Source organism: Scomber scombrus, chromosome 1, assembly GCF_963691925.1.
Source record: "Scomber scombrus chromosome 1, fScoSco1.1, whole genome shotgun sequence".
Lineage (NCBI taxonomy): Eukaryota > Metazoa > Chordata > Actinopteri > Scombriformes > Scombridae > Scomber > Scomber scombrus.
The window spans coordinates 7,382,213-7,404,325 of record NC_084970.1 but is presented as its reverse complement, the minus strand read 5'-3'; the positions used below and the strand labels follow the sequence as shown (position 1 = coordinate 7,404,325).

The window sequence follows — 22,113 nt, the reverse complement described above, 5'->3', positions numbered from 1 at the left end:
GTTTTTAACCAAGTAATATTTGCTGAAAGCTAGTGTCCAGCTGTTTCAGTAAATGATTTAGCTTCTTTTAAAGTCCAGCTGAAATCCCGTTTTCATGTATGTTTACATGTTCTAATGTAATATGCTGCTCAACAGCTCATTTGCTATCTAGCCTGCTAAATGACGTCAGTGGTGTACTGTTTCCTAGTGAATGTTTGTTTGGTGGCTCGTTAGACAAGCTAAGGTGCAGGACAACACAAGTGTTCATGTTAAGTTAGATAAGAAGGAGACTTTAGCACGAAAGCCAGTGTGTTGTTGTTCAGAGTTTGTGGCTCATGTGTTGTGCAGCGGGATGCTATCAGTGTCAGTGTGACCATCTGCTCTGCCTATGATCAAACATCACATAATTGCTTTATTTAAGATGTGATTTGCTGGAGTGAAATAAGGTCTCTAGCTACGTAAGTGGATGACGGAAGGATATTCAATTGAAATGTAAAACTAGGGGGCAATTTATTTTCAGTTGGACTGGAAAATGAAAGTATATATTTGTTGTGCATTTTTATAACTTTAGTAGGAACCTTTGGGTTCTGTTGGTTTTGGTCTTCTCATGCAAAAAAACAATCCAGCCAAGCTTATCGTTTGATGTGGCAGCTGACTATGACCTCCAAGTCATACAATAATAATAATAATAAAATGACCTTGTGTAATAAAATGGGAATAGGACAGAGCGGAGGATTATTAATCAGATCAGTATGTGATCACTCAATAGGCTATTATGGTTCACAGTATACAGCGGTGCATAATGGCTCTGGGTAACCACACAAAGGCTGCTTTGGCATTATAAGGACATGTTGCCAATATTGTATTGGTACTGGTGGCCAAAAATGATTTTCATTTTCTTTAAAAGCCTCATGATGAGTTTATTTCCAAACAGGTTAAATAGGGGCGTTGTCTTCTTTATTAAATAGTGGTAGTCAGCATTAAGTTCCTCCATGAGCACAGAGTTTAACAATGAGATATACAGACCATGAGCACTACGAATGCTGGTTTTATTCATCCTAGGAAAAGACTGCTTTTTTTTTTGTGTATGCACATTTGTATGTATTCAATATGTTGAATGGAAATGAGCTAATTTTATTTTACTGGGTCTGACACTGTACCTCCTCTATGTGGAGGCCCTCCCTGAATCTCCTCCCTCGTCACTGAGGGTCCTGCTGAACCTGTACAGCCTACTCTTGCCCTCTCTCCTCCTCTCTTCTATATTTTTTCCCCTGCTTTTTATTTCCCTGCTTGGCACTTCCACTGTACAGTGGCTGTCACTGTCCTCTGCTTGCACAGAGGAAGATGAGGGTTCTGTAGGTGAAGTCCCCTCCAGCCCCTGGGTATGAGGTTGGGTCGTAGGTGTCTGGGAACTGCTAGGAAACACAGGGGGTGAGATAGGTGATAGAGGCCCCAAGGGGGTGTAACGTCTCAGGGAAACACCCTTCAGGTTAACTGCCAGCTCCAGTACCAGTTTTCTAGATGCCCGGGGGTGGCACATGGTTACAGAGGCTTCCTGGGGGGTGGAAGGTTGGCTGTGGGTTGAAGAGTCAGTCTGATCAGGAGTGGGGGGCTCGAACTGTGGAGCCCTTCTCCTTTCCCTGCAGACAGGTGACAGTTCCTCGTCCTCTGGACTGTCCAGTGACTGGTAGGAGAGAGGAGACGCAGGGCTCTCTGACATACAAGGCTGCAGGTCCATGGTAGCTGAGCAGCAGCCCTGCATACCCAACACATCGACCTCATCCCCAAAATCAGCTCCAGACCTGGCCCTGGCCTGAGGCCCCTGCTCCCCCACTGTTCGATAGCTGTGGAGCCCTAGGGTGATCTGTGTGGGAGCAGGGGGGTCAAGCAGAGGGACATGACCTCTGGCTCGCCCCTCACTGTGGAACAGCCGACTCCACAGATGCTCGAGACGCCGACGTGAGGAAGAGGAGGTTGAACGCCGTGTTGAGTGACGTCTGATCTGTCTGCGCATAGCCAACCGCAGGTTCTGTAAAACAGAGGCCTGGAGGCCCACAGAGTCAGGTGATTATTCTCTATATATTCATCACTGCTTCTCACACACATTTAGTCCAAAAAATATACAGATTATAGCCGCTTTAAAGAAAACTGCAGTTCATGAGGGTATTTCTATGTGTCAGTTTGTTACCTGTGTGGGGTTGTACACTGGGAAATCCTCCACAGGAGGGATGAGACCCTGGGCAATCAGCTGACCGTAAGAGGGCGGGGCCTCTCGCTGAACAAAATCTGCCTCCATGCGAGTCATTTGAGTTTCAAAAGCTCTACAGAGGAGAGATGTGGAGTAAAACGAGAAGACAGCAGAAAAGAGGGAAAGAGAAAGCATGACAGAGAAAATTAAAATGGTGAAGATCTGAAGATGGGGAATCGAACACAAAACAACTACTTGAATATCGAAATAGTTACAGATTAATTTCCTGCTGATTGACTAATCAAGTAATCGACCAATCATTGCAGCTCTACTTGTTAGTAATTAAAATGCTGCATCTACACCATTAACAGCAAGTATGTGCAATAATAATAGTCTGTGATAATGTGGAGATAAAATATTGTTACCACAACAACAAGTTTTAAGCTTGTTGTTATGGTAACAGTACTAAATAAATCAGCACAAGTAAATAACATTCAAAAGAAAAAGAAAGGCGTGTTCTGTCCTCACCTGTACTCTCTACTCCTGAGGGAATGGAGTTTGAGGGCACAGCCGAGGGCGATGACCAGCAGGAGGCTGCAGACCAGGCTGCCAATCAGAGCGGCTGTAATCACTTTCCTGGGCACCGCTGCCATGCAGTCCCTCTCATCACTCCCGTCTAAGCAGTCCTCCTGGCCGTCACACCGCCATGTCTCAAAGATGCACAAGTTAGTCCCACAGTGGAAGTTTCCAGGTTGGCAGTCATAGCAGTTCTTCTCGTCCGAACCATCCGGGCACCTCTTCTGGTTGTTGCAGCGCTCAGAGGCTGGGTAGCACACTCCTGTGCTGCCCTCGCAGGGGAACTCCCCGTCCGGGCACGTCGGACAGGCCTCCTCATCGCGGCCGGATGGGCAGTGCCAGTAGCCGTCGCAGCGTTGCCGTTCAGAGTAGCAGCCCTGATCACTGCCGCAGGGACGCTCGCCGGGAAAACAGTAGCCTTTGACCTGGAGGGGTGAAGGAGAAATACGTTACTGTCTAGACACCGAAGAGGATCACTTGTTCCCTGCTGGATTAATTGGGTTCTGTGCACTGACAGAACAGCTACTGTCTCTATCAAGCAGACAAATCAGGAAAGCTCTTTTTTTTATTTTGTAGAACACAAGGAAATAGTCAGAGGAACTCTAAAGAAGATTGACGCTTCCAGTACTGGCACATACGTAGATGGACAGAAAGGAGAATGTTAATGACAGAGATAGATGCAGATGAATGATATTTTATAGTTTAGGTTTTCTGAAAAATAGGATGTAATATTCCCAGTTTGCAGTACCTGGTATGTGGCATTAAATCCATGGCCAGGGCTGTGAGGCTGTGCCATGTACAACACACTCATCTGTCCTCGGCTTGACTCTAGCAACGCCGGACGTCGGTTGTTATGATAGGACAACACCTGTAAGAGGTGCTCCGCTCGCTGCAGCAGGCCGTCGTACACATGCAGTGTGTCTCTGGGCCCTAGCTGCAGGTCCAGCTGCAGAACGATGGGCTTGGGGTCCTGGGTGTCCAGCAACCAGGAACACCTCATCTCCATCGCAGCGCTCCGATTAGCCCGGAAAAAATCCGGAGAAGCAAAGGAGCCGTAAAAGTTCCCCAGCCGTTTGCCGCAGGTGGTGTCAGGGCAACCCAGCTCATCGGTGCCATCGGGACAGTCCGGAGCTCCGTTGCAGCGCAGAGAGGCGGGAAGACAGCGGGTGGACTGAGCCTCGGTGCACGGAAGGGAGCCGAAAGGGCAGAGGCCAGGCCGGGCCTCGGTGGGAGGGGGGGAGCAGTTGCGTTCGTCTGTAGCATCGCCGCATTCATCCTGACCGTTGCATTTCCAGGAGTGAGGGAGACACTTCCCGTTCCCACAGAGGAACTCATCTGACTGACAGCTGCTCTGACCCAGGTGACCTACAGGAGGACAGAAACTGACAGACTAGAACAGAAGCTACTTAACATTTAGAATCACAAACAACCTGAACCAACAGTAATCTCCTTTACACACAATGGTAGTAACAGATGCTGCCACTAAATTTAGAGATGCACCAAAATGGAATCCCAGAGCAGAATTTGACAACCAATAATTATCTGTTTATTGTGGCCAATACCGATCTAGTAACCAATTATCTTAACTGCAAAAATGTGAAGAGGACAATAACGGCATTGTAAAGGATGTTCAGATGTTGTTCAGCCACCTAATAAGCACTCTGTCAGAGCTTAATGACAGCTTAAGGTTTGGTTAGGTTCGGTAATGTAAGTAGACTTTTAAATTCACATTCAACAACAGAATAAAAGTGATTAGAAAAGAGATTATACTGGAATGAAAACACTGCTATGGTGAAAAATGGGGACTGACAGGGTATTATAATTTTATCAAGATGTTAAATAGTGCAACAAGGCTTTAAAATATATATTTTATTCTTATTTCACACATTTTGAACTACAGATTTGGACTCCATACCTTTCAGCTTACCTCTGATGTAGGAAAGGCGGAAGCCCTGGGCTTGACTGGAGCTGTTGGCCTGAGTGTGAAAGTAAAGCCAAACACGCCCCCTGGTGGAGATGAAGGGAGGAGGCAGCATGGAGCCACAAAGCCTGGATTCCCCGCTCCATGTGGGTGTAAGCAGGAGCCAGTCTCCCAAACAATGTCTAGACTCCGCCACATCAAAGTTGCGGAAACTGAGGCAGAGCATTGATAATATCAGATGGTTACTCAACGGCAAATGTTATATGTGCTGTATGTGTTGTACACTGACTGTATATAAAGATGGACGTCATAACAGCTCTCCAAAAGTGAACCCAAAACATCTTGATCACTTCATGGTGGCTGATGATTGACAGGTGTGACAGCTGCTCACAAACCTCCGTCAGATGGAGAGAAAGCCCTGCAGGCTGTCATCCCACCGCCCGACTCTACTGCACAGACTCTGGCTCCGAATGTCATCACACCAGCAAGATGGCAGCACCCGCATAGGAGATATTTTGGCTTCGCTTTTGCATAGCAGCAGGAAGTGGAGACATGTTGTCCATATTTATATACAGTACTGTATGTGTGTGGTTGAGGGATCTACCTGATGGTAATGACCTCTCCCTGGCCTGCCTGGATATGCCAGCTACAGTTGACTCCAGGAGGGTAGTTTAAAGGCCAGGATGGGCTGTAGATCACACCCCTCCGCTCTGTATGGACCTCCACCCGCTCACTGCAGCCTGCTGGGTTACAAAGAAATGGAAACATAGACATTAGTAAGGCTGGTCTCTGCAGGGCATTTGTAGGCTTTGTAGGATGTTGCCATGTTGCTGCAGCACTACAAAAGTTTTATCCTCATCTTTTGTCTTTGAGTAGTACGAAAACTTCAATCCAATGCTCTTAAAGACAAGTGACCTTAGTGTCTATCAGGACAGATCTCTGTGTTTATCACATGGCAACTAAAACTGAAGCAGCAGGAGTCACAGTGGCAGCCAAGGCAACAGCATCGCCTGCTGCCATCACAGCATTGCCCCAGGGAACAACACACAGTGTGAGGTGCCCAAAAAGGAGCACCAGGAATAAAACACAGACCTCAGTGTGAGTGCAGCCAATGAATCCTATTGTTCTGTAGTAAATAAGGCCTGCTTGATAACAGCTGTCTGAAAAGATTTGAGTGAGGCATTAATGACACCCTTAAATCGTGAAGCCAACGGCGACATCAGGAAAGGGTTTTACTCTCCTTCTTATATTGAGAAGAAGAACACTGAGTCACTAAGTTCAATGTTTAATCATCTCATTACTTCTTAATGCCACTGAAGGAATGAGACGCATGCAAGGAGAGGCTGTCTAACCGCGGCTTAATTAACCATAACCACAGAGACAGAGCATTATCTAAACTGCTTTAAAGTGATTATCCATCATCGACACACAGCTGAGAGTCTGTGCAGAGTTCTGCTGAGTGCGTGTGTTTGTTTCTGGCTTTCGTGATGAATCTGTGAAGTCAGCAGAGGGAAACTGTTGATGTGGGAGGAGAGTCATTTAGAGATCAGCGAAGGATATCGACTACCTGGACACGGCTTCGCTACCACACGCACAAAACACACACACACACATACACACACACACACACACACACTGGACTTGAAAATAGTCGGTGTAGTAGTAGAGCCAAAAGATATTAATCAACTTAATGGATGACACACGATCTATGATCATTACCTTGACACAAATTAAACCTATTTGAACTTTGACCTAGTTTGCTGCAGACTTGTCACGATGATTCAAATCAGATTAGGTAGGGTATATAAAGAAAAACATCGAGAGATCAATGGGGTAAGAAGGAAGAAAAAAGTTGTTTGAATTTGCATGAATGTTTTTGGCTTTTCTCTAATGTCTCTTAGCAATTTTGGTGGAACACTGCAATTTCATGTGTTTTTTTAGGTGAAATATAGGTCCAGATAAATATCAAAGGAGTAAAAGTTACAATATTATCCTCTGAAATGTACTGGAGTAGATGTATAAAGTAACATAAACTAGTCAAAAAATTAAGCGCAATTACTTCAAATCTGTATTCCAGCACTGAGTAAATGTATTTAGTTACTTACTGATAAAAGTAACAGAGAAGCTGAGAAAGGGACAGGTTGAGTACGCTTTGGTTTTCATTTTAATGTATTATATGTTAAGCAATTCAATTTCTCACCCATGTTGTTTCTGAAAAAGCTGAATTTAATCCTCTGAAGCTCTGAAACGTGTCTAAAAAATACTGTTGAATTAAGCAGAAACTGGCCTCACTCCAATAAACATGGAGCAACATATCAAGTGTTGTGCTTTCTCAACTATAAAACTCTATGGTTGGTTAGAATGATATATGTGTGTGTGTGTGTGTGTGTGTGTGTGTGTGTGTGTGTGTGTGTGTGTGTATGTGTCACTTTGATCTTCCTCATACTTTTTGTGTGAAAAGTTGCCAGGTCGAACAAGTACCGACACGTAGGTGGGATAGTGTATGTGTGTGTGTGTGTGTGTGTGAGAACTGGATGTTTCCTTCCCCTCCTCACACACACACAAACCATAGAGGTTTACTTAAGTCACTTTTGGGGTATTCACATAGACTTTCATTCATTTCCTGAAGTTCTGGAGACCTAACATAACCTCTAACCATGACCAAAGTCCCATAAATCAGCTTTTTTCCCAATAGAGGACACAGCTTTTGTCACCAGTAGGACAAGCTGTCCCCAATTAACTGGTCTTTAATCTGAAAATTGTCCCCAGAAGTAGCCTCTCTCTCTCTCTCTCTCTCTCTCTCTCTCTCTCTCTCTCTCTCTCTCTCTCTCTCTCTCTCTCTCTCTCTCTCTCTCTCTCTCTCTCTCTCTCTCTCTCACACACACAAAGTAAAATCTTAAACCCTCTTGGCCTGTGTGTTGGTTTGGCAGCTTCCTCTTTTATTTTCATGCCACTAAAGTGCAGGATGAGATACAGTAACAGGGAGAGAGAGTGCAGGGAGGGAGGGAGAGAAAGAGAGAGAGAGGGATTGACTGGCTGCAGAGAAGCAGTGATGTAATGCTGATACCAGCATCACATTTGTGAAAGAGCATCCATGTTTCCACACTAACCCTGATCATTTACCCACCACAGATCAATACCTGAGGAGAATGATCGCCTCATCTTCTCACTCCATCCGATCACAACACCAAAACACTTTGTATCTATCACATCACTTGATCTCAGGGACACAGGAGAAAGCAGGAGGTGGAAAATAACACCCTCTACTCCTCGGGTGTGAACACCAGGTTTTATGAGTGCTCTGCTGTGCTATACTGTGGTCGTGGTATGCAGGACCTCCAAATGACTAGAAACAGGTATAAACAACACACACACGCATTACGTCTATTCGTGGATTTGATTGGATACTTGGCATCACTTGTGCACAGCCGTATTTGTAGTTGGGTTTTTAACAGCGCGCATAAATAAAGCTTGTGTTTAAACATAACAGCAGTGGATGTATTGTTGGTCCTCACCTGCACCGAGCAGAGCGGAGCGGAGCCACAGCAGCCCGAGCAGCAGCTCCGTCAGTCCCATGGTCCGCTGCGGCCGGCCGGGGGGTGGTGGGACTTCTGCTATTATCTCCGGCACGATTTCCACTGTTTGCTCGACATCTTCCAGCGAGGCTCCAGCATCTGTCTTCAGCTCTCACACACACACCGCGCACACCGAAAGGTCTTCACTGCGATAAGGCATTGTGTCCTTCGCAGCGGTAGCCAAAGACACCGAATCAAGTTGGAGGGAGCAGACAACGCTGTTTCCGGTCGGAGCCTCCAAAATAAAGGTCGAATCTGAGGTTTCCTTCTGGTGATGTGATGCACTGTTAAAAACAAGAGGTTTGACCGTAACTCAGTCACAACTTTTATTTAAGCTTAGAGTTTTGAATCATAACTTCACAGGTACAGCCATTTACACACATTTCCTGCAATTTTCTGTTATTTACATCAGATCCTAGATGGCAGCTACAGTAATGCTCTCCCTGGCGAGGCAGCTTTACTCTCACATAGTTCCATGTGTGATTGTGACCTCAGACATCAGTTTGTTTATACATTTTCCATCATCAAAGTGTAAAAAACACACTTTCACTGACATTAAGAATTAAGAACATTAGAAACTTGAACTTTAACCTCCCAAATCTATTGAATTATCTTTTCCACTCTGTATATTTTAAAATGGCTTTTAAATGAGCAGTGTGGTGTTGGCTTTTCTCTATTCAAATATTTGTTTGTTATATTTGTTTCCCTTTGCTTGTTTTTTTTGGACTCAATATCGTTGTAAATGAAGGTTATAAATAAAGTTAGGTTATCAATAATATATTTGTTTTATGTCCACAATAACTTCAAGTCCAGTCTTAGAGGATTTGGAATCCATGAATCAATGGGGGGAAACGAATCAATCTGCAGCAGTGTGAGCAAATATCAACATAACATTCTCAACATTCTCCTGTCTTTATTGTATTAACAATCAATCGCCATGATTTTCTGAGACTGACAAAAAATACTCGATGACAGAAAAAAACCAAAGCACTAAATATGGATCAAAATAAGTAAATGGCTGCATAGATTGATGTCTAGAAGCACTTCTGGAAGCTGCACAGCTCTATCTTTGTGGACAGGTGTCAGCTTTGTAGTTTTCAGTGTGAAAACCTTTAATTACACACTAGTTCACATGTCCACGGTGACGTATCGCAGGTCTTATTTTGAAGACACAGACGTCTGACTTCCGCTGTGATTGTGGCTCACTTTCTGTTCTGGTCCCACATCTAACAGGACAAAGTGCTCCACATTTTTCTTTGTTTATAGGTCTTCTTCTCTCCTCCCACCCGGTCTAAATTAAACAAACATTTTCACAAAAGCTGCAGATGTTACTCTGACATATAGATCAGTATATTTTTGTTGAAACGACCAGTAAACGCAAGCTACGGTTGTTTCTGAATTTTCCTCCCCCTCCATTGTAGTCAGTCTCAGGGGGCTGTTTCACTTTTGCCCCCGTGTGGTCAGACACGTGTACTGCAGAGTTAATTGACAAAGTAGTAAAAACGGTGCATTTTACTCAGTATCTGCATTATTACAGAGGCCAAGCGGCATGTTTCTAGAGGGGGGAAAAGAGTAAAAGTAAATGTTCCACATTTAACATCTTGAGAAACTCACTCGGCGTGAAACGATATAAGTTAACAGAGCAGTGGGGGGGGAAAGAGACGAAAAAAAGAAAAGGCACCGCTGGGATTCGAACCCAGGATCTCCTGTTTACTAGACAGGCGCTTTAACCAACTAAGCCACGGCGCCGGTGAAGGACGTGGCCGGAATAGGCCTTTATCAATGGTCCCCAAATTAATATTTAAATCAATAGTGTTATTGTCAGTCATTTCATTTTAACTTTTAAATGACGTTAACCGACATATAAAAAACAGATAAAATGTTATTGTCTCGTTTTTCCTCACATTTCAAAAGGGCCTCTGAAGATGTTCGTTGCAATTAGTCATTGTAAGTAGGTGGTAGATTCCACTTCTTGAACTTTAACTTAACTTCTAGTTAAAGTTAAATCAATGTATTGTATGTGGCTCCACTATAGCAAAACGTCAACTGCATTTGTTAAGAACAGGTAGCCTAATACAGTCATGTCATGTTTCTTTCTCCTCATGTCCTATTTTATGATCTATTTTAGTTTAGCTTTTTTGTTTTCTTTCTATTTTTCTGTACTTTGTTTTATTTTTTATTATAATTGTGTTCTTTTTTTAATTGTATGTTTTAATGTTTCCAATGTTTACTATAATTGGGTTTTATTTATTTATTTTAATTGTATGTTTTTATGCTTCCAGTTCTTACTGTTGAATGTTTGTTTTTATGTAAAGCACATTGAGTTGCCCCTGGGTATGAAATGCGCTATATAAATAAAGCTGCCTTGCCTTACCTCTGGTATCCGACACCTTCAGATCCCTTAAACCTTAAACAGCATTAACTTAGTGAACTAAGTGAGCCTTGGGCCCCCATGACCTTGTTGCAGGTTCACTGGTTGTTCACTTGTTCCCCAATTTATCTCCCACACCCACCGCACAATGAGAGGTGCCGTTGTAATAAATTAATCACTTTTATTCACTTCACCTGCCAGTGGTTTTAATGTGATGGTTGTGCAGTGTCGACTATATGTAAAAGAACCACCTCTCCCTCCTACAGCACCTGAGCTCAGTCTAATTGGAGACCAGCACTGCCTCTGTGTGGCTATGTCTTCATATTACAACCAAGAATGGACACTAAATATAACCGTAGCAGGACTCCCGAATGAATGCTTTCTCACCAGCTTTTCCAACATTTCTTCATGATAATCATCTAGACTTTTCTCCTGTCTCACATTTTACAGTCCTCAGATATTGCATCAAAAAGTTAGAAACTAGTGAGATTTAAATGAAAAGCTGACTAAAATGGTAATATATGATCACTGATGCCCTCCTCTCCATCATATATCACTAATCATTACTTATTTAATCTATTTATATATATCATTAAGGAGCTGATGGCAGTGCATTTCAATGTGATTGTGCCTGAATGATTGCATGTAAATTACAAATTAACTTAATTGATATGTTTTATTCATGACAGGCCACAAATCTTAAACTGTATTTTATAGTACTATTTATCTGATCTTTGTAACTCAGGTTTCTGCAGGGATGGGTTTTTTGTCACCTATCCAAATGTAGAACAAAGCAGTCTTAGACTTCAGTCACAATAAAACTGTGTCTAATAGTTTTTAAAAAGTAGCTTCCATCTCAAGATAGTGATTATCTGCCTCTCTAAACAGACTTCTACTGAAGATACAACACTGTTGTCTCCGATACTCAGACTGGACTGAGGCTGCAGTGTGATCTCATTCACTGTTTTTGGGTGCTGACAGAGGATGGAAACTTTTGTTTGGGAGGAGATAGATCTATAAATGAGCATCATGGCATTTCGGCAGGGTGGTATTTGCCGTCAATTGTTAGAGATAATTAGTTGCCAATCATAGTGAGGCAGAAAGCTCCAGTCATGTAGTTTTTCAGTTGGATTGCAGACTTTCAGTTTTTTTATACTGGACAGACTACAAAAAGGAAATAATGAAGATGTCACCACACAGATTTCATGATATTTCAACAATTTATTCAACAACTTCATAAACATTTCATAAGAAGTGTGCTGCTTTATTTGATGTTTGATAAGAGCGGGAACCAAAGCTTTTTTTACATGCACATGGTCTCGCCACAGATACAGGCTATACGTTTTGTCATTTCACTTGTCGTTTTTTTTTCTTTTTTAAAAATCACACATTTTGTGTACAGCAGCTGATGAAGCTTACCGACAAACCAGTTCAATGATATACACGATAACCAATTTTCAGGTTGAATTAAAATATATAGAAAGGGAAAAAAAAAAACAAGTAAAAATCTACAAAGAAAATAAAGCTGTAAAAATCAGAAACAAATCCTACAAATGGCGCTGAGTGGATGAATCCGTGAATACGATTCCAAAGATCTGCACAATGACACATTGCTCAGCTGCTTTTTTGTTTTTTTTTGGCTTTTTTCTTTTCTGTGTATGCACATTGGTTAGTTATTTTAAATTAATTATTGTAAATACTATGAAAACAAAATGCAAGTCACACACTTAGCAAACAAGAAATATTCCTTTCTTCAAATGATCTGGAGTTCCCATTAGCGGAGGTGGGTATCTGGACATTTACAGGGGGGTGACGGAGGAGTAGAAGTGAGGGGTGGGGTTCACGTTGAACACCAGATCACAGTCCTACATGGCGTTCGGTGGGGCAACCACTTATTTTTGATAAGTTTTTTAAATACTTTAAATGCCTTCTACCTGATAGTGTCTAAATCTGTTTCAGGTGCAGTGTAATAAGTTTCGTGGCTTGCCCCGGCTCGAGTTCCTCATACAAAGATCAAACTAATCCTAGCACACCAGTCAATCACATTAAATCAACTTCTCCAGGTGCCATGATTCAATGTCATGTCCATTTGACCTGTGTCTGGGGAACTACCGAGCCTCTTCAGTCTGACCTACCTCCTTGTTTGCTCTGCAACGCATACATTTTCTCCCCATGTACAACGTAGGTCGCTTGTGTATGTGTGTGCGTGCGGTGTGTGTGTGTGATAGAGTAATTGGACTACTGGTGGGCACACTGGACCCCGGGCCCGTGGTGGCCGCCCTCTTCGTCGGAGCTGTCGTTGTAGGCCTCTCGGCGGCCGCCCGATGATGAGCTCTGGCTGACGTCGTAATCCTGCAGGTCCACCTCCTCGGTGTCGCCGGTGATGATGGGCGGCTCCGACCGCGAGGGCAGCATGTCCTCCAGTTCCTACGGGTGGAGAACATTCATCATTACTGCAGCTTAGAACAGACCACCTCATTCATATCCTCCAAATCATACAGTGAAGCCAAGAGTGCTTTGCTACACAAGTGTTATATTGTTGTAACAGGGGGGTAAATACATCTTAAAAGGAGAATAAGAGGTGTTACTGTGTGAATATGAGTGCTGCATAAATAACCCAATTATGGCCAGAATAACTGTAATCGCTTGAGTGGGATTACTGGTTAAAAATTTTAAAGCAAATTCTTCCTGGTGATCATTAAAAACACTGAAGTTTTCTCACTTCAGTTGATCTACACTGTGATAAAATTCTATATCAAAGTAGGAGCTGGACAACTAATTGTTTCATCTCTAATTCTATATTTCAGTAATCCATCAATTGAAGTATTTAGAAAAAAATCTACAAAACCTGAGGCAAAGCTGTAATTCATATTTACCTACGAGCGTGGACACATTACTGCTCTTTTCACCGCAGATGTTTGAACAAGCCAACAAACAAACATCCGGCGGGGTAAAAACGTGTTCTTATTAACATCAGTTTTCCAGCCAGATAGCTCAGCTGTGCCAGCTTTAGCAGGCTTAAAACAAAAGCGTTTGTCATTTTAGATGAGGAATAATGTGATCCTCTGCTAACAGCTCGCCATCTGTCGCTTGGCTGAAGCTACAGGTGAACGGAGCAGTCTTTAAGTCTGAGCACACTGTGTCCATGTGTCACTAACAGCTGTGATGCTCCTCTCAGACACTTTGGAAATCTAAGGACCATTTGTGATCTCCAAGCTTTGAATAATACATTTAAAACCTCTTTAACATGACTTTTGACTGCAGAAAGTGTTTTTTTCTACACACAATTATAAACTAAATTTGTGCTTATAATTTGAATGCTGTTGATGTCTTCAAGTCAGTGGTGATTGCAAATACATATTACTGTCAGAACCATAATGAACAACGCCACTATGAAGCATTAGTTCTGTCTGATAGCTGATTGAATCTCACTTAAAAAATCCAAACACTGAAAGATGAAAGACAGTTAATAAAATGTCATACCACAAGTTTCTCTGGGCTGATCCAGTTGTTGCTGGGGAACTGGACATCAAACTTGACGTACAGATCTCCCTTCTCAAAAGGGTTACGGTACTGTGGCATTCCCTCTGCTCGCACCACCCTCACTGAGGCTGCAGAACATAATTAGAGAACAAGAGTGTCAATATTTACTTTTATTTTATTATTACTTAAATGGAACACAAATGCTAATGAAATCTAGCTAGCCTTGATTTTCTTTGTAGTGATGCACAGAAGTAAAAATGTTTTAAATGTTAGTCTGGAGTCCTGTTGAAGAGTGTGATGTGACTCAGTCTTCTGTCCTGCATTCACCCACTTGATATAATGTGCATGAGGTGGATCTAATTGGTGAAAATAATGTTAAAATTGAAGAAAAAAAATGACAGTGTGTTACCTGGTTCAATGACTTTGCCAGCAGGGTACTTCACTACAATCTGTCTGCCGTCTAAGTGTTTGAGCATAAACTGGAAGCCGCACAGCGCCTCCACCAGGCCGATCTTGTGGTTTATGAACAGGTCGTTGCCATCTCGCCTGTATGTCTGAAAGTTGAGAGACGGTGAGTATTAACGGTTAACAAACGCTGTCACACCTGTGGAGTTTACAGGTAACATTGTGGGTTATTCATCTTTGGTGAATGCTAAAAATAGCTTCATGTAGTTTGTCAGTTGTAGGATGAAATGACTCAGTGACAACAGACGTCACACGATCAACAGAGAACAAACCAGCACCGCAAGCAATAACTGTGTCAGTGACATCAGCTACAGAATTAAACACTGCCTACAAAACAAACTCAATCTGATGACTGAAGATTGTTTTTTTTTTACAAGCCAAAACATGTTTAACTTCTCTTCAGTTACTTCATGTGTAGCATATACAGCACATATGTGTATTAGCCAAGTCACTTGTAGCTATGTGTTATTTTATATACAGTATATTCACTTTACTTTGTGTGTTTACAGAAAGCCCGCATTTAATTTAGAGCACTGATTTGAGGAAAAGGTTTTCATTTAATAGTTAATGTCTTTATATTGTTTGCATTGTTCTTTGTTACATTGTTTGAGAGAACAATTACGTTAAGCTTGGCTAATCTAATGTCAGTTGTCACTTGTTGCCATAGCAATGGTAAATATTCAACGGTAAATATATTAGTGTGGACTAATGTTAATAGAGTACAGAATAAAGCTCCACTGTAAATACATACAGGATGTGCTGTAGTAAGCACATGCAAATGTGTTTCATTTGTAATACTTAACATTGAATTTATTGTAATCTTTTTCATTAATCGTTTTTATAAAATAGTAATCATAAGAACTATAGATGGGAGAATATGATAGAATGAATAATTCCTAATACTTAATTATATAAACCCATTTTATGTTTATTGGAATTCTGATATAGAGCATTGTTTATTTGGGATAATGTGATTGTTGTAAGCCAGATGAGTTGACAGTGAAGCCAAATTACTGTTTGTTTTCTTTTATTCTCCCACCATAAAACCATCGTCACTTTTCTTTAAATATATTCAGAGTCTGCTGTGATTCGTGGGAGCAACAAACACACTGAGAAACAAGTCGACCTGCCAGTTAACACGACTCTGGTTTGTTTAACATGGTTATCAACTGAACACATGGCTGACTTTCAACCTTATTTCCACATACCAGTCATGGCAGCAGCATGTCAATAAGAGCCGCAACACTTGCCAATATTATCTGTACTGTTGTTACCAAGTGTGGTAACCTATTTTTTTCGTTCAACCACTGACATGAAGATGCCTCCTGGGAGAGAGAGGCTGAGCCTGAGGGGCAACTCAGCCTGCTGTTCCAGTTTAGCGTTTTATCGTCAGAGGCAACCTGGCTCGTACCAGCCAGCGTTTCCCCCTGAGGGAGCACAACAACAGGCGGAGGCAGCTAACTGTGAGCTACTTGATGTAGACAAACAAAAACTATTATTACATTAAATAGTTAGCTCTTATGTTACCATGCTGATTCAGCAGATTTTCACCACAGCACCAGTTCCTGAGTAAAATGCTGCTGGTAGGAAATACAATTCATGTCATTTTTCATACTTAAAGCTGTAATAGCCAGATAGACACTGTAAGAAGATTGACAACACCCATTAATTATATACTGGTAACTGTATGAGGAATTGAAGATGTTGCAGGTGTTAGACCAGTCAGTCAAGATGTACCTGCTCACAGTTCAATTATATACTTATTTCTTTTTATCTTCCAACTTGTTATGTCACATTTGAAATCAAGAGAATCTGATTATTATGAGCTGGCCGGTGTTTATCATGTCAGGTATCCCCTCAAGTAATCCCACATCTACAGTCTGTCCAACGTGCAGCTCTGACAGCGCAGTGCTGTTTGGACAATCTGCTTGTCTGCACTCGAGGAGTTTCAGGCACTACCAGCTGGACCTGATCCCTGACACAAACTACTCATCTGACTCTGTTACCCTGGAGCTAAAATTGTGTTTCACCCATTCTTTCAGCCTGATGTTTAACACGTGCAAACCAGCATGATTTAAGAGTCTCGCAGCATTGACATGTGGGGAAGAAAAAAAAACCACCCAATATGTTGATTTCGACCAATGTAACCTCTAGTCTACTGATGCTTTTCTGTACTACACATACTCTCTACTATTCTCCTGTGCCAGACTCTGCACGCGTACTACTCAGAACTAAACTATCAATTAATTCGATGGATGGATGTAGTCTGGCCAAAAGTAAAGCTGAAAGCAGGGATACACAACAGGCATGTCACCAATCTGCTGCAAAGACAGCACTCAAAAAGCAAACCTGAGCATGCCCTATATGATAATGTGCAATGATTTATTTTTTTCCTTGAGTCACCTTCCCTCATTCGTATTAAATTGTCATTCCATTTGGAGACAGGTATTTTCAGAGCTTTATGGCTAGTATAATCTTTTTAAAATTTGTCACATTATACTCAACTGCCACATACGTCCAACGTGACTAAATTGCACCCAGCAGCGCTAGAGCTGCCAATATTTTAGGATCAGGCAAGATATTCCTGTGATTGAAGGATTTAATTACCTATAAAAATAATCAACGTTAACTGGTGTAAGCTGGACATGAGGAAAGAAGTCCAAATGTAAAAAAAAAAGGTGCAATAGTTGCCAAAAAGCATGCAGAGACTAGAGTTTCAGATGTGAGTACGGTGTGTGATTATGACTTTGATGTGAAGCAATTTTAAGAACTGCTTTGGTTCATTTAGTTTAACGTTGGAAACATGTACAAATCTGCTTTGAGACACCTTTTGCTGCTTTACTGTCAAGTGAGCCAATTTTCTTTACACAAGCTTAGCACTGCACCCACACGCCTGTTTTTCCCAAAAAACACAAACTGATCTTTCCAGGCACCTTTATACAAGCTGAACACCCATGTGCACAAAACAATATAACGTCAAGAAACATCGATGAGTGCAGTGGTCGCTGACAGGTTTGAGACAAGAATTAAGGAGACCTTCATGTGGGCAGGAAGTAATAAGTAACCGACACAGAGCAAAACTGTGTCCTAAAAACAAACCCCCGTCCCACCTACACACAGAGGGCAGGGTAAGATGAGTGTGGCTACAGTTTTGGGGTTTAGTTCACTTACCTCGTGCTCTTTCTCCTGCAGGACAAGGACTATATCCCCCGGCTCGACGCCAGGTGCCTGGTCGGCCTCTCCTCCGAAGGTAATTTTCTGGCCGTGCTTCATGCCTTTGTCCACGTGCACCTCCAGGATCTTCACCTCCTTCACCACCTTTTTGCCCTCGCATTTTTTACAGCGGTCTTTCTCACTGATAACTTCACCTGAGGCGGGTTAAAGAACACAGGGGGTGAGGGGTCTGTGCAGGAGGAATGTACGATCACCGTTTGGATCGTTGTGCTCTTTACCTTCTCCGTTACAATCGGTACACACAGACTGCATCTGTTGGACCATCCCCGGGGCCAGCTGTCTGATCATGATGCGCATGCCACGCCCCCTACATGTTGTACATTTTTGTACGGCGCCCGTCTTGCCTCCCTGCCTGCGCACACACACACACAGACAAGGATTTACTGTTAGAAACCACATTACTGCAGGATTAAATACCCGCCAACAGATATCAATGTTACCACAGCAAACTTACCCGTTACAAGTGCTACACAGAACATTCTTGCTAAGCTGTAGTTTGGTTGTCTTTCCATTGTAAAGGTCTTCCAGTGTCACTCTGTAGAAAAAAAAGAAGGGGGGGGAGGGCTTGGTTAAACTCTGTAAGTGATAACAGTTTAAGAATAAGCTCAGCCCATATGAGAGTGTGCGAGCTTTGTTTTACTTGAGCGGGTGGACCATGTCTTCTCCTCTCCTGCGGCCTCCGTTACGGGTGCGGCTCCCCTGGCCGCCCATGAAGCCGAAGAGTCCACCCCCAAATATGTGGGAGAAGATGTCATCCATCCCTGGGCCACCCCCGCCTCCTTCCCGCAAACCTTGTTCTCCATAGCGGTCGTAAAGTTCCTTCTTTTCGGGGTTGGTCAGCACCTCATAGGCGAAGCTGATTTCTTTGAACTGTGTTTTTAAAAAAAAGATGGAAGTTCAATTGTCAGGACACTTCAACCACAGAGCACAAAAAAACCCATTCTGGCGATGCTACCAAGGAGAGGGGATTCCTCCCACATCCCCATTCCTCAAATGGGAGCAAGAGCCAGGATCCATTTTCTGTGAAAGATACTCTCTCTGGTAATTCGCCAGCTCAAGACCTCGTACAGTTTCCATTAATCTTTCACGTCAGCTATGGTGGAAACAAAAGCGGCGACATTCCCGGATAAAGTGTGCTAAAGGTTGTAATATCCTTACACAAGGGTCATAATCAGAGGCCCTCTCAACATCCCATATAACCCACAAAGGTCCTGGAGTTAGAAACCAATAAGTCCTCTCATTAATTAATTTTATATATTTAACTAAAACAACACTACTCTTACATATACACACACAGTCTTATCTAAATCATTCTCATTGATGATTCTCATGCGATGGATGAAAATAAAAATGGCATTTTACTGTATGACGCACGCCTGAAAATAAACTGCCAAAAACTACTATTCCCCAAGATCACTTCAGATCTGCACTCAAAACCCATAAAGATTAAAAGCTGGCGTCATTGGAAATGACGCTGGCAATTTCCTTAAGTGTTTTCCCCATTACAAATAATGCTGCTTTTAAGATTAATCCTCTCAAGTTGCCATTTCCCACTGCTAACAATGTGATCTCCTGCTGAGAAAATGGCACTGTGCCATACGGAGAATGATGGACGAGGAGCCATCAATTCATAACATTTCCGCTAATATTGCAGCGATGCCACGTTTCAATCTAATGACATTATTATGTGGAGCTGTGGGAGGTCTTTGATGACACTGCAGGGGAGGGGTTAGGAAATTCTGCAACATGTTCTACAACAAATTAAATACAGGAAGAACATCATGAAAACAAGGCTTTACTCTACATATAGAAGTGAAACTGAAATAAAAAAGCAATTCAGACCATTTTCAGCACGATACACATGCTTTAAAAAGCTGCACATTTGGTTTTCAGTTTGTATTCCTTCTAATGTTGATCACCCTATTGGGTCCAAAATGTCAAAGGAATGAGGATTGATACATAAAGGTATGAGACACCTGTTCCCAGTAGCATGGCCTTACTGTAACATGCTGTTTTTGTTTTGTTTGCAGTCCACTGTAACAACACAACAGATATCTCCTCTGTAAATGGCTGTTTAGTCCTCTTTCTCCAAATAAGAAATTTCCAGCACAGTGTTGCATATTGAGGGCCAAACATTAACATCGTGACAACCAGGGATGGAAAAAGCTTTGGTTCCAATCTTTAAACCTTTTAGTTGGGAGGTAACACAACCAACAAATTACTTATAGTCATTCATGTTCATTTAGTTCAAAACAGCATGACCCTGTCCCTCTAGTAAACACACCCCTGATGACTTCAGAGGAAACTGGAAAAATGGTGATCATCACTACAATCATGTCTTACCTTGTCACCAGAATTTGGGTTCTTGTCAGGGTGGTATTCCTTTGCCAATTTCCGGTATGCCTAAGATTACACAGAAAAGGGGGTAAGAGGCATCATTATCAGCTGACAGCGAGCTCATTATGAACACATGTTGTTTACTGGTATCACACCTGCGTGACTCAGTACATACAGTACATCTGTTATCTGCCGTTACGCAAGCACCCCAGCCTTGTCAGACGAAACCAAAAGTTACAGCCGGCATTGTGTCGGTTAGTGTCTGTTTCCCCTCCACCTTAAACTACACCCAAGTTTCCTTTAACCCCAGCCAGTTCTCCCTGTTACGCCTATAAATCATTTAAGTCTTAAACCCCAACCGCGTAGGTGGTGCTATGGGAAACACAGCTGTAACAGGAAGGGAACATTATTCAACACAACACCGGCAAAAAAAACCACACTGGAGTTGTCCTACCCTAGCTGTAACCGCATTAAGCCATTAAAAAGCGTTCATTTCCTGTTCAGTGTTATACGTAGTAACTGTAACAGTTTCCTAAAAAAGCCATAGACTCAATGGACCAACATTAACTACATTATCCCCAAAAAATAACAGTTCAAAATGTCTGGCAATGTAAACGCTGGTAATTAAACGTGAACGCTGATTAGCATCTCTTGCTAACATTAGCCACACATTACACTAGCAACAATATCACCATAGCTACTTACACAATGTGAGAAGCATTGTCCATTGTGTTTAACACATTTAACTACCAGCCTGACAACAGAGAGAGTTAACTAGACACCTTATTATTACAGAGGAGCTCACAAGTTAGTAATGACCGGTGTTTGTCGTCAGCTAGCTGATGCTAGCGGAGGTTGAATTCAACAACTTAGCTGCTAACTTCATGTCTAGATATAACATGTTGAGAAAGCTCGAGGTGAGGTGAGGAACATATTCAGGCTCCGCTGAAATGATGCGAGTCAAAGAGTGAAAGATGACCCTGCTATTCATTAACAAGCATTAACGTTACTGTACGGCCGAGATAACGACCTATGTCGGCCTCATGTGATATATTTTCAGTTGTCACACTCACTACATAAAAAGGTGTGTGTGTGTTTCAAGTCTTAGTGAAACCCAATCTACCTCTGTCTACAACCCCCAACAGGCTTAATTTACATGACAAAAACACCTGCAGCTAACGTGAGGTCAACCGTCCTGCTCCTACATGCTAACTATATTAACGGCTAACGATACCGGCGTTAACTGTGCCGTTTGAGGTCATAAAAACTCCAGACTGGCTAAAGCTAAACATAAAAAATCATAACCCGATTTCAGCAATAATCGTTAAATGTTTACAAGCCGCGTCGTCACACATATGAACATCCAGGCCGGTTAACGCTAGCATGTTAGCTTAGCGGCTAAAGAAACGCATTTCCTGATCCTCTTCAAACTCGAAACGGACGCTTGGTGTAAGTTCACAGTTTATACAGTCCGTCCCGTGTGTTCATTTACCTTCTTCAGTTCGTTTTCAGTGGCCGATGGAGACACTCCGAGGATGTCATACAGTTTTGTATCGACGACATTCGCCATGGTGTAGCTGTGGATGTGGATGATGGACAAAGAGCAGAAGCAGCCGGTGGAAAAGGTTTGGCTCGCCTCGTGTCTCAGTTTCCGGATAGATCAGCCGTTCGGTGTGCTCGGTGTGCCCGCTGCTGCCTCCCGGCTGCTGGTGAGATGCATGACTCCCTCCTCTACTCTGATCTGATCTGCCACCAGCCAAAACTCACATTTATTGTAAAACAGAAACATTTAAAAACAAAAATATATATGTAGAATTATTTACTTAAAGGCCGATGTCCCAATATGATTGCACCAAAATTAAAATGTGTTACTTCACCGCAATAAAATAAATACTTCATCATGTGCCAGCATTACAGTAGATATAACGTGCAGTGTGAAGTAACATTTTGTATGCATTGTGGGATGTTTGTGATGTTTTTATAG

At 42.4% G+C, this 22,113-nt stretch overlaps 2 protein-coding genes and 1 non-coding gene across 3 annotated transcripts; all 3 read right to left on the bottom strand.

The window, feature by feature from the left end:
• Positions 1-1,144: 1,144 nt before the first annotated feature.
• Positions 1,145-8,373, bottom strand: lrp3 (low density lipoprotein receptor-related protein 3). Its single transcript, XM_062417295.1, has 7 exons — positions 8,180-8,373; positions 5,269-5,407; positions 4,671-4,876; positions 3,492-4,108; positions 2,696-3,168; positions 2,168-2,300; positions 1,145-2,023 (listed from the first exon to the last, which is right to left on the bottom strand). The coding sequence occupies exons 1-7, from the start codon at positions 8,238-8,240 to the stop codon at positions 1,145-1,147; spliced, it is 2,508 nt and encodes an 835-aa protein (XP_062273279.1). The 5' UTR covers positions 8,241-8,373.
• Positions 8,374-9,914: 1,541 nt separating this feature from the next.
• On the bottom strand, positions 9,915-9,988 carry trnat-agu (transfer RNA threonine (anticodon AGU)). Its single transcript has one exon. It is a non-coding gene; the product is annotated as a tRNA-Thr (tRNA).
• Positions 9,989-11,817: 1,829 nt separating this feature from the next.
• Positions 11,818-21,822, bottom strand: dnaja2a (DnaJ heat shock protein family (Hsp40) member A2a). The gene is made up of 9 exons (XM_062419761.1): positions 21,622-21,822; positions 20,136-20,195; positions 18,433-18,662; positions 18,247-18,327; positions 18,011-18,144; positions 17,730-17,926; positions 14,503-14,647; positions 14,094-14,221; positions 11,818-13,037 (listed from the first exon to the last, which is right to left on the bottom strand). Exons 1-9 carry the CDS (start codon positions 21,697-21,699, stop codon positions 12,849-12,851), a joined length of 1,242 nt encoding a protein of 413 aa, XP_062275745.1. The 5' UTR covers positions 21,700-21,822; the 3' UTR covers positions 11,818-12,848.
• Positions 21,823-22,113: the final 291 nt, after the last annotated feature.

Excerpts from the sequence above, each read along its gene's own strand:
- lrp3 (XM_062417295.1), bottom strand. The coding sequence starts at position 8,240 with ATGGGACTGACGGAGCTGCTGCTCGGGCTGCTGTGGCTCCGCTCCGCT. Across the intron at positions 4,877-5,268 it reads GGAGAGGTCATTACCATCAG|TTTCCGCAACTTTGATGTGG; the intron begins GTAGATCCCTCA and ends GCTCTGCCTCAG. Across the intron at positions 2,024-2,167 it reads CAGTGTACAACCCCACACAG|GCCTCTGTTTTACAGAACCT; the intron begins GTAACAAACTGA and ends GTGGGCCTCCAG.
- dnaja2a (XM_062419761.1), bottom strand. The coding sequence starts at position 21,699 with ATGGCGAATGTCGTCGATACAAAACTGTATGACATCCTCGGAGTGTCT. Across the intron at positions 18,145-18,246 it reads CTGTGTAGCACTTGTAACGG|GCAGGGAGGCAAGACGGGCG; the intron begins GTAAGTTTGCTG and ends GTGTGTGCGCAG. Across the intron at positions 13,038-14,093 it reads TCAGCCCAGAGAAACTTGTG|GAACTGGAGGACATGCTGCC; the intron begins GTATGACATTTT and ends CTCCACCCGTAG.